The sequence below is a fragment of the Pogona vitticeps genome, chromosome 4 (genome assembly GCF_051106095.1).
Source record: "Pogona vitticeps strain Pit_001003342236 chromosome 4, PviZW2.1, whole genome shotgun sequence".
Taxonomy (NCBI): Eukaryota; Metazoa; Chordata; class Lepidosauria; order Squamata; family Agamidae; genus Pogona; species Pogona vitticeps.
Window position 1 is genome coordinate 48,951,057 of NC_135786.1, and position 18,658 is coordinate 48,969,714.

At 41.6% G+C, this 18,658-nt stretch overlaps 1 protein-coding gene across 2 annotated transcripts in view; it reads right to left on the bottom strand.

Annotated features, from left to right (window-relative positions):
• Positions 1-18,658, bottom strand: part of TMCC2 (transmembrane and coiled-coil domain family 2) — a 110,768-nt gene that overhangs the window by 65,310 nt on the left and 26,800 nt on the right. For both annotated transcript variants that reach the window (XM_020797329.3, XM_020797344.3), the window contains exon 3: positions 16,827-17,336. In XM_020797329.3, the coding sequence (XP_020652988.2) occupies positions 16,827-17,336 (510 nt within the window). The remainder of the gene's footprint in view (positions 1-16,826; positions 17,337-18,658) is intronic.

The following is an 18,658-nucleotide window of genomic DNA, read 5'->3' on the forward strand; positions in this document are numbered from 1 at the left end:
AGTCTAATTTAGGTGGAACTAGAAATGAGATTTAACCCTAAGATTATTTAGGCTAGTCTCAAATGATAACCTAGCAACTGTGTTTTGGAGTAACAAAATTTTCCAAGAAGTCTTAAAGCAGTCCTAAGTTACATTGGCTACCAGTTGCTGCCCGAGCCCAATTCAAAGTGCTTGTTTTGACATATAAAGCCCTAAACAGCTTGGGCCCTGGATACCTGAAGGACCGCCTCCTTCAATATGAACCTACCCGGCAGTTAAGATCTAGCCAGGGGGCCCTTTTGAAAGAGCCGTCCCTCAAGGAGATAAGAGGGAGAGCTTGTAGAAAAAGGGCATTTTCAGCAGCTGCCCCCAGACTATGGAATGCCCTCCCGACAGATTTGTCTGGCGCCGACGCTGATGACATTTCGGCGCCAGGTCAAAAACTTCCTGTTCCAGAAGGCTTTTAATTGAAATAATATCAGCTGTGGGTCTGATGGCAATTTTTAGAGTATTTATTTTTTTATTGCATTTTAATTATTTTGCCTTTTTATTTTGCCTTTTTATTGTATTTTAAAAGTTGTAAGCCGCCCAGAGACCTTCGGGTAGTGTGGGCGGCATACAAGTTGATAAATAAACAAATAAACAAATAAACAAATAAACAAATAAACAAGTAAACAAGTAAACAAACAAACAAACAAACAAACAAACAAACAAACAAACAAACAAATAAATAAATAAATAAATAAATAAATGTACAACTCATTCAAGCACTTCGATTCGGAGGTCACCAAGGCATGGATAACCATGACCAAGCTATCTTTGCCTAGGAGTTGCCTCAGCTTGTATGCCTGATGGCACACGTCATGCCATAGAAGCCATCCAAGGAAACACTGACAAAGCAAGATCAACCAGAATTCCAGACTGTATAACTGATTACTTTGGGGGGGGGGGTCTAACTCCATTCAGAACAGGCTAAATACCACTTTCATATCAGACAAAGCACCTACCAGAGGTACTGTATCTCCATCTCATCAGGACTCAGCTACCATTTCTTGGCCCTCATCCAGTCTATTAATGATCCCAGACACCAACTCAGCAGTTCACTGCCTCACCCAAATCAGATGAAAAAGTACAACTGCATGCATCAGCTTTCTAATGACAGCTTACTCCAATTTACCTCACTTATTAGTTTCATGCAGATACCGAACAGCATAGGAGACAGGATGGAATCCTGTAAGAAACCATTGCACAAAAAATGAGATGAACAAGAACTTCCTGAGTGAAAAAACAGTCAATTGTTATCCTGGATTTTGGCATGTTAAGCCAATCAAAATAATGTTTTTGCTTTACACCCTCAATATCTAAATCATGCCCTGAAAAATCTATGGGAAAAAGTGGGTTGAATTCCAACTTGTGGTTTCATAAGGCTGCTTCAATATGCCAAAGACCCTAGGAAAAGAAAAAAAGCTGCATGTTGACTTGAGCTTGGGGCTGGTTGCACCATTAAGATGCAGTGTGACACCAGCTTAAGGAGTAGATGCTGAAAGGCAGCAGTGACCCCTCGGCCATTCCTTTCTGTTAGAGGACAGCTGTGAGAGTCATACAACCTGTCCAGTACAGCATAAACTAGCCTGCTTCCCTGATATATGATGGTGTGATGAAAGTAGAGATGGGAAAAGGTTTTTCTTTTGGCACTTTAGACTATGATTCTCCTCATACTGGCACATTTTGAGAGCTATAATAAAAAAAGTTACTTTCCTCTGAGTGGAAGACATTGTTATATCACCAACATGAATGTAAAATTTAACTGCCTGCTCACTTTGTTCAGATGGAGAAGAGGTCACCATCTTGTCATTACTTCAGGCAGCAAAATCTGAACCTGGATATACCTGATAAAATTGCTATTCTTTGCCTTACCATATGGTATGGGTTTGACATTATTCAATTTTCTGAGTCATTAACAATGGTCAGTCCTTTTAAGGAGAAAGGCAGGATATGTATGTATGTATGTATGTATGTATGTATGTATGTATGTATGTATGTATGTATGTATGTATGTATGTATGTATGTATGTATGTATGTATGTATGTATGTATGTATGTATGTATGTATGCGTGAATGCGTGAATGCATGAATGCATGAGTGAATGAGTGAATGGTGTTGAAACTATTATCATGGTACCATGAAATCATTTGGAAAGCCTGCAATAAAAATCCTGACAATAAACAGCATGTGAGCAATCCTATCTAGGATGCCCAAATTAATTTCACTGTGCACTGCCCTTCAAATTCCACAAAGAACAATATAGTTTTGTAGCTGTGTGTATGTGTCTTCCTATTTTGTAAGTGCATAAAACTATCTTCAACTGGATGAATGTGCCTCAGTATACAGAATGCATAACAAATCACATATAACCATGTTAACAAAAATAAGCTTCTAAGGAAGAAAGTTTTGATTAATATAATTAGTTATTACACAGGATTTTAAAATGAGGTTGGGGCTGGCATAGGGTGCACACAGAGTGAAGTTTGTATATTCATGAAGCATATGAATAAATCTGAATGTGATCACCCAAGAGTAAATTTGTGCAGTCTAACCAGGAGAAAAGCTGTACAGACATACTATATATGGGCATTCAGCTGTATGGTCTGGCACAGTACTACTTTTGGTTGTTTACATACATGTTTGCTAGAATGTTACCTTTGTGCATTGATATGTATAATTAGGAATAAGCTTGATGTTTGTTAGTTACTGTATCAAAATGTGTTACTATGTGCAAATTTCACTGCATAAAGTAAGCAACAAAATGTAGTTACTTATGTACACTTCTGTTGTAGGATATGTTTAGGTTACTAGTAGATGGAGTCCCACTTGATAAGGTTCTGACCCTTGCGGTACACAGGGATCCAGCGTTCAGAAAGAGACTACCATATATTATTCCCAGCATTGCATAGAAGGGAATGGTACAAAGCAAGTGACTGTGTACACTAGCTAAAACAATGTTGGGATAGATTTTATATATTTTATTAAATAAACTGTCAGCCATGTAGAATCTATTCTTTGTCCAATGAAGAAAAAGATATTCAATAGTGGTTGTCACAAAACTTTGAGGAAAAATAAATTTTAAAAAACCTTGCTGAGTCAGAGGCTGGGAGTTCAATTCCCCACTGTGCCTCCTGCAAAAAGAGCCAGCCCGTGTAGCCATGGGAAAGCTTCATAGTCCCAGGATGCCCCCAGAAGAAGGAAATGGTAAATAAACCACTTCTGAATATTCTCTACATAGAAAACCCTGGAAAGGGTCATCATAGGTCAGAACTGACTTGACAGCACACAATGATGACGATCATGATGATGGATCAGCTTCTGATGAAGTTGGCTTGCAACCAGCCAGTACAAACAAAAAAGGGGGTCCATATAGTAAATAAATACTCTTTTGTATTTACTGTAACTGGATCCCATTTTATCGTGAGTTGATATTGTGTTGTTCATCTTGTGGAGAGATAAACAACGTGGAGAGGGGGGAATTTGCTGCTTGGGTAACAGCCTATCCTCCATATTATTTTACTCTAGAGAGGAGACTCCAGCTTAGCATACAGCGTCGAAACAACATGGGAAGTAGCAGTTACCGGTTATAAGTCTTTGCTCGATTGGCGTAGAGCATGACGCCAGGAGCTACCTCTGACGGTGGAAGAGGTCATTCCACCTCACTAGGTAGATACCACCCACCTTAAGCTGGGCAGCCCCCAGCCAGTAAGGTGCTACCTCGCCATGGTCTGTTAACTTCACGGGGTGCGTGGGGTTTAGAGTGAAAGCCGACAAGCAGATCGATAACCCTGCACCATGCAACAATCGTAAGAAAACTTCTGCCCTAAAGCTGGGCACCTGGAATGTACGGACAATGACTCCTGGCTTTTCTGACTACAGCTTTTCTGATGACCTGCAGGAAATAGACGTGCACAAGACAGCTGTCATCAACATGGAACTGAGTACCATTGAATGAGACCAGGGAATATGGTGTTGGCTTTGCAGTCAAAAATACTCTTCTGAGATCCATTGTTCCACCTACTCTGGCAAGTGAAAGAATCCTGTTTCTGCAGCTCCACTCATCAGCGGGACCGGTCACCCTCATTACTGCATATGCACCAACACTGTCATCCACTACAGAGCTGAAAGAGAAATTCTACGACGATCTGGAAGCTGCTATCAAAAAAGTCCCTGAAAGAGAGCCACTGTTCCTTCTTGGAGACTTTAATGCTACAGTTGGTGCTGATCACAATTCTTGGCCTACTTGTCTAGACTGTTTTGGCATTGAAAAGATGAACGAAAATGGCCAACACTTGCTGGAGTATAGCTGTTATTATGGTCTTTATGTCAGCAACACATTCTTTAATATGAAGCTTCAACACAGAGTTTCTTGGAGACATCCAAGATCCAAGCATTAGCATCAGCTCAATTTGATCCCCACTAGACGTTCTAGCCTTCCTAGTACTAAGATCACACACAGTTACCAGAGTGCTGATTGTGATACCAATCACTCCCTGGTGTGTAGTAGAGTAAAACTGTGAACAAAGAGATTGTATCACACACAAAAAGGAAGACCACGTATTGACATCAGCAAGACTCGCAATCAAAGAAAAGTGGAGGAATTTGCCCAAGCGCTTGAGGAAGTCCTTCCAGGCATGGCTGATGCAAATGCACCTGAATGATGGGAATATTTCAAGAACGCTGTGTATAACACTGCCTTGTCCACATTTGGCAAGAAGACCAAAAAGATGGCTGACTGGTTTGAAGCCCATTCGGAGGAGTTGATACCAGCCATTGAGGATAAGAAGACAGCTCTAGCAGCATACAAAGCCTGTCCTATCAAGTACAACTTGCAAGCTCTTCGAGCTGCTCGTAGCCAAGTCCAACAGGCTGCCAGGAGATGCTCCAACAATTATTAGCTTCAGCTCTGCTCTCCAGTGGTGTACACCCTTGAGAGTCCTGGTGCTGTAGTTTAGACTGAGGTGCCAGGAAGCTCTGCTCTCAGAAACAGATAGCAGCGGACACAGGTAACATCAAGGGAATGTATGACGGCATCAAGCAGGCTTTAGGTCCAATACAGAAGAAATCTGCTCCCCTGAAGTCTGCTACAGGTGTGATCATCCAGGACCGAGCACAGCAGATGGAAGACTGGGTGCAGCACTACTCTGAGCTATATTCCAGAGAGAATGTAGTAACTGAAGAAGCATTAAACAACATTGAGTGCTTGCCTGTCTTGGAAGAGTTGGACTGCGAACCAACCTTAGCAGAAATAAAAGCAGCCTTGGACTCCCTCGCCTCCAGCAAGGCACCTGGAAAGGATAACATCCCTGCTGAAGTGCTGAAGTGCTGTAAAGAGATCATCACCACCAAACTGTATGAAGTATTTCGTCTTTGCTGGAGGGAAGGTGGAGTACCACAGGACATGAAGGATGCAAACATTGTCACACTCTATAAGAACAAAGGAGACAGGGTTGCCTGTAATAATTACTGTGGCATCTCTCTTCTCAGTGTTGTACGGAAGCTGCTTGCCTGTATTGTGCTGAAGAGGCTCCAGGTGCTTGCAGACAGAGTCTATCCAGAATCACAGTGTGGATTTTGAGCTAATAGATCCACCACTGACACAGTAGTCTCCCTCAGACAATTGCAGGAGAAATGTAGGGAACAACAACAGCCACTTTTTGTGGCCTTCATAGATCTCACAAAGGCCTTTGATTTGGTTAGCAGGGATGGCCTTTTTAAAATACTTCCCAAAATTGGATGTCCACCTCAACTCCTTAACATCATCAGGTCCTTTCATGAGGGAATGAAAGGCACTATAGTTTTTGATGGCTCAACATCAGATCCTTTTGATATCCGAAGCGGAGTGAAACAGGGCTATGTCCTTGCACCAACCCTTTTTGGGATCATCTTTGTTGTCATGCTGAAGCACACTTTTGGAACTGCAACAGAAGGTGTCTATCTCTGGACTAGATCAGACAGAAAGCTCTTTAATCTCTCTAGATTGAGAGCGAGGACCAAAGTCCAGCTGAAATGCATGTGGGACTTCCTCTTTACCGATGATGCAGCCATTGTTACCCACTGTGCTAAAGACCTCCAACAACTCATGAATCATTTTAGCAAGGCCTGCCAAGACTTTGGACTAACAATCAGCCTGAAGAAAACACAAGTCATGGGCCAGGGCGTGGACTCACCTCCCTCTATTACCATCTCCACACAAAAATTGGAAGTTGTTCATGACTTTGTGTACCTTGGCTCAACGATCTCTGACACTCTCTCCCTAGATGTCGAGCTGGATAAACGCATTGGCAAAGCAGCTACCATGTTCTCTAAACTCACAAAGAGAGTATGGCTCAATAAGAAGCTGACGACATATACCAATATCCAGGTCTATAGAGCCTGTGTCCCGAGCACACTCCTGTACTGGCGTGAGTCCTGGACCCTTTGGCACGGCAGGAGAGGAAGCTGAACACCTTCCATATGAGTTGCCTCTGACACATTTTTGGTATCACCTGGCAGGACAAAGTTCTAAATAGAGTAGTCCTAGAATGAGCTGGAATTTTTAGCATGTATACATTACTGAAACAGCAATGTCTATGTTGGCTTGGGCATGTTGTGAGAATGGCTGATGGTCCGATTCCAAAAGATCTCCTGTATGGAGAATTAGTGCAGGGAAAGCTCCCCAGAGGGAGACCACAGCTGCGATAGAAGGACATCTGCAAGCAGGATCTGAAGGCCTTAGGAATGGATCTCAACAGATGGGAAACCCTGACATCTGAGCGTTCAACCTGGAGGCAGGCAGTGCATCACGGCCTCTCCCAATTTGAAGAGACCCTTGTCCAGCAGCCCGAGGCAAAGAGGCAGCCACGAAAGCAGCAAAATCAGGGAGCTGGACAGGGGACAGATTGTATTTGTCTTCAGTGTGGAAGGGATTTTCACTCTCATATTGGCCTTCTCAGCTACACTAGATGCTGTTCCAAGTCCTCCACACAGAGCACGTTACGATAGTCTTTTGAGACTGAAGGATGCCTGATCTATCTTGTTGTTAGCTGCCCACAGTGGCCTGGTTGCAGATGGTGTGGGGTATAAATAAATAAATAAATAAATAAATAAATAAATAAATAAATAAATAAAGGCAGGAAGAGTAAAAACAAGTTTTTAAAAAAGGTTTTACAGATTCAGAAAAACAGTAAGTATGCAAACAATAAAAAAGAACAAACAAACACCACACTCAAAAACTGTAAACAAAATCAACACCAAAACTACATTCAAAGCAGTACGGCATAATAAACCACTTAAAAACCCCACTCAGGCAGCCAGTCACTAACAGAAAGCTTGCCTGAAGAGAAAGGTTTTCATCTGTTTGAGGATGGACAGCAAAGATGGGCCTGGCCTCCTATGGAAGGGAGGTTCAAAGTCTGGGAGCAGCAACAGAGAAGATCATCTCCTGTGTTCCCACCGCCCGTGCCTGTGGAAGTGGTGAGACTGAGAGAAAGGCCTCTCTTGATGATCTTAATACCTTAGCAGGTTCATAATAGAAGACACGGTCCTTGGGATAGCTTGGACCCAAGCTGTTTAGGAGCACCGCGTAACCCAAAACTGTAGTACTGCAGCCCAAACTCTGCTCGCGACCCAGGTTCAATCCCAGGTAGCTGGCTCAAGGTTGACTCAGCCTTTCATCCTTCTGACGTCTGCAAACCTCCATCTCACTGGTGGGGGGGGTGTGGAGAGGCAATGTATAGCCTGCATTGTAAACTGCCTCGAGAGTGCTTTAAGTGCTATGGGGTGGTACATAAGCAGAACACTTTATAGGTTAGAACCAGCCCTTTGAATTTCTCCTGGAAATGGATTGGCAGCCAGTGGAGCTGCTGTAACTGGGGAGTTATGTGATCCTTGTTACCAGTCCCAGTGAGCAATTTTATAGCTACTTCATTGCCACCCTTCTTTTCTGTTTCTAATAATGTCCTTTTCACTTATTTTCTCCTTGAAAAATTGCTTCAGCCACTGCTGCAGGTTTCCTTACAGGTGAAATGGTCTATTAAGACCAAATAAAACTTAGTTGGCTTTGCAAAGTCTTTTTTTGTACATCTGTGTGTTATGCATCAGCTCTGTGTATCACTGCTCTGTGCCAAAATGTAACTATAGTCAGAGAAGAAAAGTGCAGGTGCTTTTGTTTCACTTGCCTCATCAAGCAACAAAAAGGCCCAAGATCACATTTCATTCTTTAGCATGATGCAGAAAGAAATTCATTGCCAGCCACTCAAGGAACAATTGCAGCCCGTCACAATTCATCTGTGTCTTTCCTCTGGATCTTTTTCTTCTGGAAGTATAAATCAGGTTGCCAGGAGGTCACTGAGCTGCTGAATGGTATCAATGTGGAACAGGAGCCTGTCACCTGAGACCTTTTGTTTCTCTTTAAGCAAGAAAAGCTCTGCTGGTGTCCATAAGCCAAACCACTGAAGGCCACAGAGTGCATCCAAGCACAGAGAACTGTTATTTATGTCCTCTTGTTTTTCCAGGGCCTGACAAGCTACTGTTAACTTGAACATAAATAGAGAATAAAAGGAAATTAGATACTGTATAGACTATGTTTCCCCTTACTTTTTGGAAAACATTTTTTTTTAAATGAAGTAACTTTTAAAAGTATTTTAATAAAAAGTTCAGCAGGGGAATACCTCTCAAATCTAAAGTCTCAGAAGCCAGAGTTAAAAATATTACAGTACTGTAGTTACCGTTGCTTCATTTCTTTCATAATTCCAAACTTATATCTGGACTGAACAAAGAAAGCCTCATTTCTCCTGTCACTAACTGACAGAGGCACCTATAGCTTTTTTGTTTCTTTGTTTTGTTAGCAATAGCTGCATGATCTAACTTACATCAGAGCTGCTGGACCTAACTTATCCGGATGGCTGCCCTATAGTTTCAGAGTGCCAACAACTTTGCATGTTTACATGTGTCTACACTAGCACTTGAAAAAGCTCCTTTTTAGACTACAGTTCCCAAAATCCATCTATCTGAATACTGATTGAATTTTAACTCCCAGAATCCCCCAAACAAATGATCAAATAAATGAGAGCTGTTTTGCATACCAGCATCCCAACTCAGGACAATGATAAAATTTGTGGAGAAGGACTACATGTCCATCTGTACAATATCAGGTTTGAGTTTGGATCATTAATTCAAGGCATTATTAACTGTCTAGAGTCAAGAGTCACTTGGCTTCCATACATTATGTGAAAGCAACCCATGAGAATTAATTTTGGCACCCTTCATCATTTGTGATACGGAGGTAGACAAGACTCTTGCCAAAACTGCTCAGCTACAGAATGTTCCAGAATATCACTCTTCACAGCCATAGAAACTCATATGTGTGATTTACAGAGACCACAAAAAGAACTCAAGGTTTCAGCTGGGATCTGTATTCAAATGCAGCTCCCTGAGAAATATACTTTTATATAATAACCACGGTTACAAATGTGTGTGGTCCACACACGTATCTTTATATGAAGGAGGGACATATCTAAAACATATATTACACAAAATGACAGCTAAGTGTTGTTGTTTGTTGTTTAGTTGTTAAGTCGTGTCTGATGCTTCGTGACCTCTCCCAGAGTTGGGTCAAGGACAGCTAACTGGATTACCATAATGTACTCCCTGAATCTGCCTTTGACAACTGTATGAAAGCTGCACATTGAGATAAGGTAAAGGTAAAGGTTCCCCTTGACATTTAGTCCAGTCGTGTTCAACTCTATGGGGCGGTGCTCATCCCCGTTTCCAAGCCGTAGAGCCAGCGTTTGTCCATAGACAGTTTCCGTTGTCACACGGCCAGCACGACTAGACACGGAACGCTGTTACCTTCCCACTGAGGTGGTCCCTATTTATTTACTCACATTTTTACATGCTTTTGAACTGCTAGCTTGGCAGAAGGTGGGACAAGTGACGGGATCTCACTCCTTCTCATGGATTCGATCTTACGACTGCTGGTCTTCTGACCCTGCACAGAGGCTTCTGCAGTTTAACCTGCAGCGCCACCACATCCCATGCACATTGAAATACTTCCTAATAAATGTTATTTGTCTGGAAAGCATTGTTTCATCAACAGGAACCTTTTACATCATGCCATACACTTTAAATAATTCAAATAATTCAGGACAGTTACAATCAAAACGAAAATACCATTCCCAAATTAAAGTACACAGCTACACAAAAGGCAAACCAGATAAGAATGCACACTCTCAGAACAGCTTATACAGGTGGGAAAAACCACCTCCTCCCTTCTGATTTATTTCAGTTTCTATTGCTCTTAACCATTCATGGTTTGTGTCAGGTTGACAGCAAATATTTATTCCACTGGCTTGATTGTTTCTTGATAACAAAAGAGATAAAACATAAAAAAAGAGAATTCTCTGTGAACTCCTGGACTCAGATGAGATAAAGTACAAAAACCAACAAGGTTTACTGATGGTACATTTTTTTAAAAAAAAGCCACAAGAAGCTAAAGCTTTAAGAAGGTTATATCAAGAGAAATAACAAACACATGCAACCATCTGATTCTGGAGCTAAAAAATCCCACCATCTACTCTAATACAGTAGATGTGTAGGAGTTCAATTACCTTTTCAATTGTATATGCTTTAAAAGTCCAGATTAAATCTCTAGCATCATCAGTGAAAGGAGATAGCTAGGGATGAGACATCATGCTGAGAGTAAACCCTGCTGGTCCAAGTACACTGCTAATCCAGTAACCCTCAGGCCTTCACTGTACCTTTTTGGAAATCCCTTCTCACCCAGTCCATATATACCTGGAATGGTAGTCTCTTGTTTTCCAGCACACTAGCCAGCCTGCCAGGGCTGGCCAAAGGTATTTTTTAGCCTCAGGCAAAGGATCAAATAGTGCACTCTCCCCATTCTATATCCAAAACCAACTAGACTAACAGTTGAATTGTACTTTGGCAACATATGCAAGATTGCATCTTCTACCATACTTGTGGCAGCAGATTAGATCATAGGTCCCAGGACAAATAGTGTGACATCCACAGTTTTCCTTTCAGGAAAGGGGGAACAGCAATGAGCCCATGAAAAACATCCTTATGGCTAACTCTGCTACCTTCCAGCATCAGCTGCCTGAGACACTCATACAATCACTTTCCAATATCAGGACCAGCCCTGCTGCAAGCTGCAGGCTTCATTATTTAGTTGGTTGTAACACTTTTGCTCTGCTAGATAGCCAAGGTGCACTGGAAGTTCGACAACAACTGCAATAATATAATGATATAAACCTTTATATATCTGAGTTCACACTAGTTCGGTAGGGACAGTAAACAGGGAAACCTATCTGTCATCTTCATGGGTGAATTTCAGTCTCTCCTTCCAAGACAACAGGCAAAAGCATTTAGCAATTCACTGCCAATAACAATAGTTTGCAAATGGAAGCTCTTGTTCTTTCTTTGTCCAGGCTGGGCAGTGATAACCTTGGCTAAGAGCACAATACAGTGGTGCCTTGCTTAATGGCGATAATCCATACCATCCTGCTGAACTGTGCATACATAGCTCTCTCTCTCTCTCTCTGTGTGTGTGCGTGTGTGTGTGTGTGTGCGTGTGTGTGTGCGTGTGCGTGTGTGCGCGCACACACACACACACACGCACACATGCACTAAGCCTCCAAGCAATCTGAAACTTCACTTAATCACAATTGTGGGTCATTTGGACACCTGTGCATTAAATTATGTAGGTTCTTCTTCCACACACATTTGTGCATATGCACAAAAAGCGTTCAGAGGGCACATAATACATGCAATATTGGGGGATAGGGCTGTTCAGCATGGCCCATCTTGCATACAGGTGAACACCGTAAGAAGAATTCCTAAAGAATCCTCTATTCATGTGAAGAGCACAGTACTGAGTAGAAAAAGGGAAGTCTTGAAGTACTGTGTGTTTGCATATCAGAAACAGGTGCTCCTGATGACACATAAAAATAAGATCTTAAATCAGCAGAACAAAGTACTGCAGACAAATATCCTACTTGAAAATGACCTTGCAGAACAAAATCAGCAGTCCAGTCAGAAGTGGCAATTTCCACACGCAACAGGGCAAGGAGACAACAGTACAGGCAGTCTTGTCCTGTTTAGAAAGGACTACAATTCTATTTTCTTCTGCCTAAATTGTAATGAGGTGGTAGTGCTAAGAAATGAGATGTGCAGGAAGCCAAAACTGGTCTCTGTGTGAAGAGGGGTTATCACAATGTTTAGTGAAGAACATCATGTTCTTTCATATTGCATGTCTCCAAAGTAATGGGAATTCTCCACAACAGGCAAAAACCCAACAGGACGTACTACCCTACAGGTTAACAATGTCAAACAGGGAAGCCATCATGCTGAGGACATTTAACAGCTTCCTCTGTAGGATGAAAGCTATGCCAAAAGCAGCCATATGATTAAAACTGTTAAAAGAGAGAAGATTTTGGAGAGAGAAGGCTTTGGTTTATATGTAAAAAGTATGTGGAATTTCGTGACAGATTTGGCTTCCTCTTTCATTGCAGATTGAACTCAGCTACTGAATTCTAATTGCATTAAGTGCTGGGTTAAACAAGGAGATTTGCAGAATTGGTGATGATTTTACTGTATTACTGTACACAGTAGGAGTCAAAAGCACCTTTCTCTCCCCCATCCCAAGGAAAAATGTATTAATTTCAAACCTAGTTAAGAATTGCAAGGGGGGGGGGTTCTTTTAAATCCACTTTTTTAAAAAAGACAATCGTTTGATTAAATCAACTAGATTTATCAACAATTATTTTGTGACATGGTTAGTTTAACTAAAGAAAAACACTGAAGTTACTATTCCCACACCATATTTGAAAGAACCGGGCATGTAAAATCAGTGTTCATTCCATGTACATTCATTGATCTTAATTGATTAGATAGGCGAGATATAAAATAAATAAATAAATAAATAAAACATTCACAAAACAACTTTAAAAGAGGTTTTATCCAGTGTGGCCCATAAATCATGGAGATGAGAACATGCATGTTACTATTGTCCCTATGACCCAGCAGGAAGCTCTGACGACTGCACTGAGAGACTAATGGGGCACTGCATCATCCTATAAGACAGGGATGCTTCATCACTATATATGAATGTCTGGCTATTTTAAGAGTAATATTAAATAAAAATCCTGTGTTGTGTGTATGGCATGTATGTGTTTGCTAGGGAGCTGGTTTTCTGTCTTCAAAAATAGTCCACTAAAATAGCAGCTCTTGCCTCTCTGTGTCCTCGCAGGCAAATAAGCAAGCTGGCGCCCTTTATGTCTTTCCAAGCCCAGATTCATTCTGGCAGGAGCTTGGAGCTCTCCTATCCCCAAACTCACTCTCCCTGTCTACAAGAAAACACAGCTGCTGGTTTTGTGGGATGTAACACTAGAGAGAATTGGGGATCAAGACTTCTTGGTTCTATTTCTGACATGGTGAGGGGATAGGTTCTTTAGCAGACCAAAGATGGAGAGGACAAATCTGGACTTAATTGTCTGCAGCATGTGTTTTCAGAGTAGGGAATCAGAAACCAGGGATTCAGACTTTCGTAAATATAAAGAAGCCAAACTTCAAGGTACAAGTCATAGTGAATCAGGGCTCCATAGTGGCCTCTGTAATTTGGATGCTCAGGTTGTAGCAGAAAACTGGAACCACCTTACTAAAGAGAAATACAATGTAAGAAAACATGATTTGATAGGGGAGGGGCATGCCTTTCTAACCAGTCAATTGAAACATGCCTGACCCCACTCTGTGATGACTTTTTTTTCTTTGTATTCTGGGGAATGAATAAACCACTCTTTTAAAAACCATGAAGTAAGGATGACCTTAAATAGCAGAAGTAATTTGTTCCTGATCCACACACATTTACACTTGTTTGAATCCACCATTTTTTTGGGAATGGCAACCTTTTCCTCCCAATATAACCAAATCTTTTAAAATATATTTTTAAAAAGCTCTCCAATTCCAGGCTGATGCAAAAGAAAATGTATTTGGCATGAGGGGCTCGGGGCTTGCCAGATTCTAGCAGCGCTACCAAGTACCAATCTGTGACACTGGCTGATGAGGAATCCTCACTCCTTCGAGTCCTTAGCTCTCACAGGGCCTGCAAGTGCATTGTCTGATCTATTTTTCAATACAGATATCTGTATATTTGTTTTGGAAGACACTGAAAAATACATTGTCCTTAACTTTCCTGAGCAGCAGGAAATAGTTGCAGCAAGAGCACAGAGTTGCTGGAGAGAATTTTCCTGTGTTGCTGCCTAAGCCTGTGAAACCAGACTAAGCTAAAATAGTTTCCCATGCTATTAAAAATGACCCAAACAGTCCCTGCTAGCTAAAGAAGAAAGAGAGGAACAGCCACAAAGCAAACCATGAAACAGAAACAGAAATTATCACCAACACAGCAGGCAGTCACATTAGTCTGCTGTAACTGTTTATGTCAGAAATAATCATTCTTCATTTGAAAAGGTGTGCTTAGACACATGACAGCTTACGAAAATTAAAAATTACTCTATCTTATACTATGACTATTTCCAGTATAAATTATTTCACCAATATGTTTCTCTATAGATTATCAAGGCAAATTTGTGAGGGTTTTTTGTTTGTTTGATAGAACCACTGCATCTTGTCAGAGCAGGTTTGCAGTGATCACTTGCAGAAGACTTTGGAAATTAGATCAAGGTCCACAAAGGATCTCTTCCAACTATGTGCTTCTAAGATGATTATGATGCTGTGACCCTGGAGATACAAGTTGCTGTATCATTTTATGGAATAATGATCAAGTAAGAATAATATCTGCTCTAAACTGATGTAGAATAACTATATCAGGTCAATATATCTTCCAGGGTTTCTAATTTGCTCCAAAGTATGAAAGCAAAAACTGTCTTCTATGCTAAACTCATTAGGTTTCATGCAGAAGCACAAAAAAGGAGACTCTTGGCATTTGAGACCATATGCTATGGCAGTAACAACAGAGAAGTCAAAGTTTTATACAATAAGAAGGCAGAGAAAAATTGGTGAACAAAGATGGGAATTGCTAACTGCTTGGAAGCTGGGTAGCTTGCTGGAAGTTTTAAAACAAAGTTTCCAAAACTGTACTGTTTTGTACAACCTACAGTATATTACTGAAGTCATAATCTTCATGCAGGCTGCCTTGACAAACACAAGCTAATGGCTGTGTGATCAAGCATTATTTTTCAAGATCCCTATTTGTTCACATAATTACAAAAAAGTGATTCTCTCACCAGTTACGGAATATTTTTCTTTGTTGGATCACATATGTGCATGTATAAACACTTTTCATTGTATGTGACTGTGTACCTTTTGTACTGTGCAGATAATGCACTGCATAGCTACTTTGATATGTTTACAGGAATAAAGATTCAATAAAGTTATTACAGATAAATATTCACTAGGTAAAGCAGTTATCCCAGTTCAGGGAAGCCAGTTATCTAAAGCAAGATTCTCTGTAGATCTAAGGTTCTCAACCTTAGGTCCCTAGATGTTTTTGGACTACAGTTCCCAAAAGCCTCCATCACTAGCTATGCTGGCCAAGATTTCTGGAAGTTGCAGTTCAAGAACATCTGTGGACCCAAGGCTAGGACCCACTGGTATAAAGAGAAGCTAATTACTCCAGGATATATCATCAGTCACTAAGAATTACATTTCCCATGCTTCCTGGTACAAGTATCATATTGTAAACAAGAGCAAAACCCTGGAAAAGTACTTGTTCCAAGGGTCCTTACTCCTGCAAAGCTCCTGGAGGCAGAGGCTCTAGTGCCAGTATTCCTCATCATAACCTTTATTATGTCTACTCTGCCACTATTAAACCTGATATTGTGAAAGGGGAGAAAGTAATGTGTGGGAATTCAGAACATCACAGGGCTGAATGGGAGCCCATCATAGTCCTGGTTTTGTCAAAAGTTGAGCAATTGGCCGAAGACATTGGACTGGGCTCAAGGATAGCATGAGCTAGTCTGCCAGACTCAGTGGAAAGAGGGGTTCGCTTTAGCTCAGAGAACCGTAAATGAAATAGGACTCTCCCAGGACCTTCCAAAGTATGTCCTTGATCCAAGAACACTCCTCCTATTCCATGGGAGATGCTTGGATAACCTAAGAAACAATGTTCCAGCCCCCTTAACTATAATCACTGACACCCCCCCTCCCACTTCTAGCTGCTGCAGTTACTTGATAAGAACATTCTCTCACAAAGCAACAAGCAATGATTTATGGAGCAGGAAGAAAATGCCAGGACTTTAATACAGAATTAGTCTGATCTCACTGACCCCAAAGGAACCAAGAAAAACAGTTTTCATAGTGAGAAGAGCTTAGCAGCAGGGAAAGCCCATACGCAGGATTTGCAAAGCTCCTCACAACTCTCCCCCTCATCCCCTCTTTCAGATTATTCACAGGGACATCCAGCACCTTCATTTCACCCAGTGACATGTCCGGGCACTCTCCATGCATCAAACAAAACAACAACACATGTTTGTTCAATAAAGAGGAGCTGCTAACCCAGCATTAAAATTCAACTCAAAAGCATGAGTAGCTGTTGTTTTATTTCCCTCAGTGCTGTTCTGGCCAGAAGACAGACATATCAACAATGCCGTGCCTAGTTTAACTTCCTCACAGTTGTTCTGTTGTATATATGGACACAGATGCTGAAACTTACTGAAATCAAGGCCCACTTCCCTATCAAACATGGGTACCAGAGTGATATAGAATTTTTTTTTGTCAAGAAATCAACTTCCCTGATGAAGGAAAAAAATAATCTTTCCCAACTTTCAATGGTATCCACTCTTACCTTGTCACTGAGGCATTCTGACTCTTCTGTGAGGAGATAGACCGTCCCACTTTCAGCAATGAGGATGGCCGTGTCTGTGGTAGATGAAGATCTTGGGCGACCTTGGTGCTGATGCAGTATTGCTGTCAGGCTGCTATCCTGGGGAGCCTTGCGGCCAAGATGTGGGCTGCTTTTCTGGGGTTCCAAGGAACTGCTCTTAGCTCGGCGACTGCCGCTGTGCAAACTGGTCCCTCTCTTGATGGAAGGGCGGGAGCGGATCTGCTGCAACACCCTGTTGAAGGCAGTGGGTCGGGCTGGGAGATCGTGGAGAGACATGGCATAAGAAACCCGGTGCATCTCAGGAGAACGTTCTTTTTCATCTGGGGAGTCATGGTCAGACATGCCATGGTGCTGCTGCTGGGATGACTCCTGGGGGTTCTGGTGCTCCCGTTCTCGGGATCGTCTACGGCTATGGAAAAGGTGCTTGAGTCCATGGCCAAACATAGACCCTTCGGACATCTGCTGTATCTTCTGTATAAAGAAGAGGCACAAAAATATTTTTGAAAAAAATAATTATGGCCGGGACTACACAGGGCATGTCTTGTAGAGAGCACAAATGACATATAACATGGATGGAAAAGCTGCTTTTAATAACATCACAGTCCTGTAGCTATATTTTCTATCGCTGGACACTGATATAGCTGTTTGCAAGCTGAGGATGACCCACACATTAAAATCTGGAGTACAGTACGTACTGTATTTTGTACCACAGGACTATGAAACTACAGACTATGCCAATTCTTAGCCAGTGTTACTGTATCTGCTGAACTATTACCATTGATCAGTGTTACACTGATATGATACCTTGCTCTTCCTCTGAAGAAAGGCTATAACAATAACTTGTCAAGGCACCTTTGCTGAGGAGGGTGGGGCTGAGGGGGGCAATTATGATAGCTATAAACACCTCAGTATTGCAAGAGCTGAGGTTAATTATGTACCATTTAATACTATAAGGCAGTGGTCCTCAACCTCCAGATGTTCTCCAGATGTTCTTGGACTACGCCTCCCAGAAGCCTTCACCACCACCTCTGCTGGCCAGGATTTCTGGGAGTTGAAGTCCAAGAACATTTGGAGGTCCAAGGTTGGAGACCCCTGCTATAAGGCACTGTCACAATAACAGACTGGAGCACCTTGTTTGTTTTTTTCCTTTAAAAACTGGCCATTTGAGGGCATTTCCAGGCTAGGTGCAGTTTGAGTGGGTTGGTGGGTTTGCTGTGGGCTTGTGTTTGATGCCTGTGCCCTTAGGCTTTGATCCCTCATGCTCTAGGGAGAAACATTTCTCCAGGGACTGGCAAAGATGCTTAAAGGCGAGAGTTTACTGTTTCTATGCATAGTTCAATGCATGGTACCACAGACAATATACAAATGCTGCAGCTATAGAATGTATATAGAACCATAGAGGTGTGTTTAGTTTGGCAGTGGGGTAAAAGTCACTCTTTGCTGCTCATGTTGCTATCTACAACAGCATTCCCTAAAACAAGCAGAGCCCTTTTGATATTGATAAATGATAAAAAATATTCCTTCTAAATTGAATCTGTTAGGGATATATATTTAATTCCTGCTTCCCTATAGGTGTCCTCCCTCCTCTTAGCACTCTCAACAAATACAAAATTTTGCTCAAAGCTACTAGCTTCACAAGAAAGAAGTTAAGAGATAAATAATATATAGTACTGCCTCTCCTAAACCACAAGGTTACAGATACTCAAAGCAAACCTAATCAGGTTCGAGCTTATATAAGTGAATGGCAATGTAACCAAATCCCATGCATAAGTACATAAGCAGCCCATGGCTTA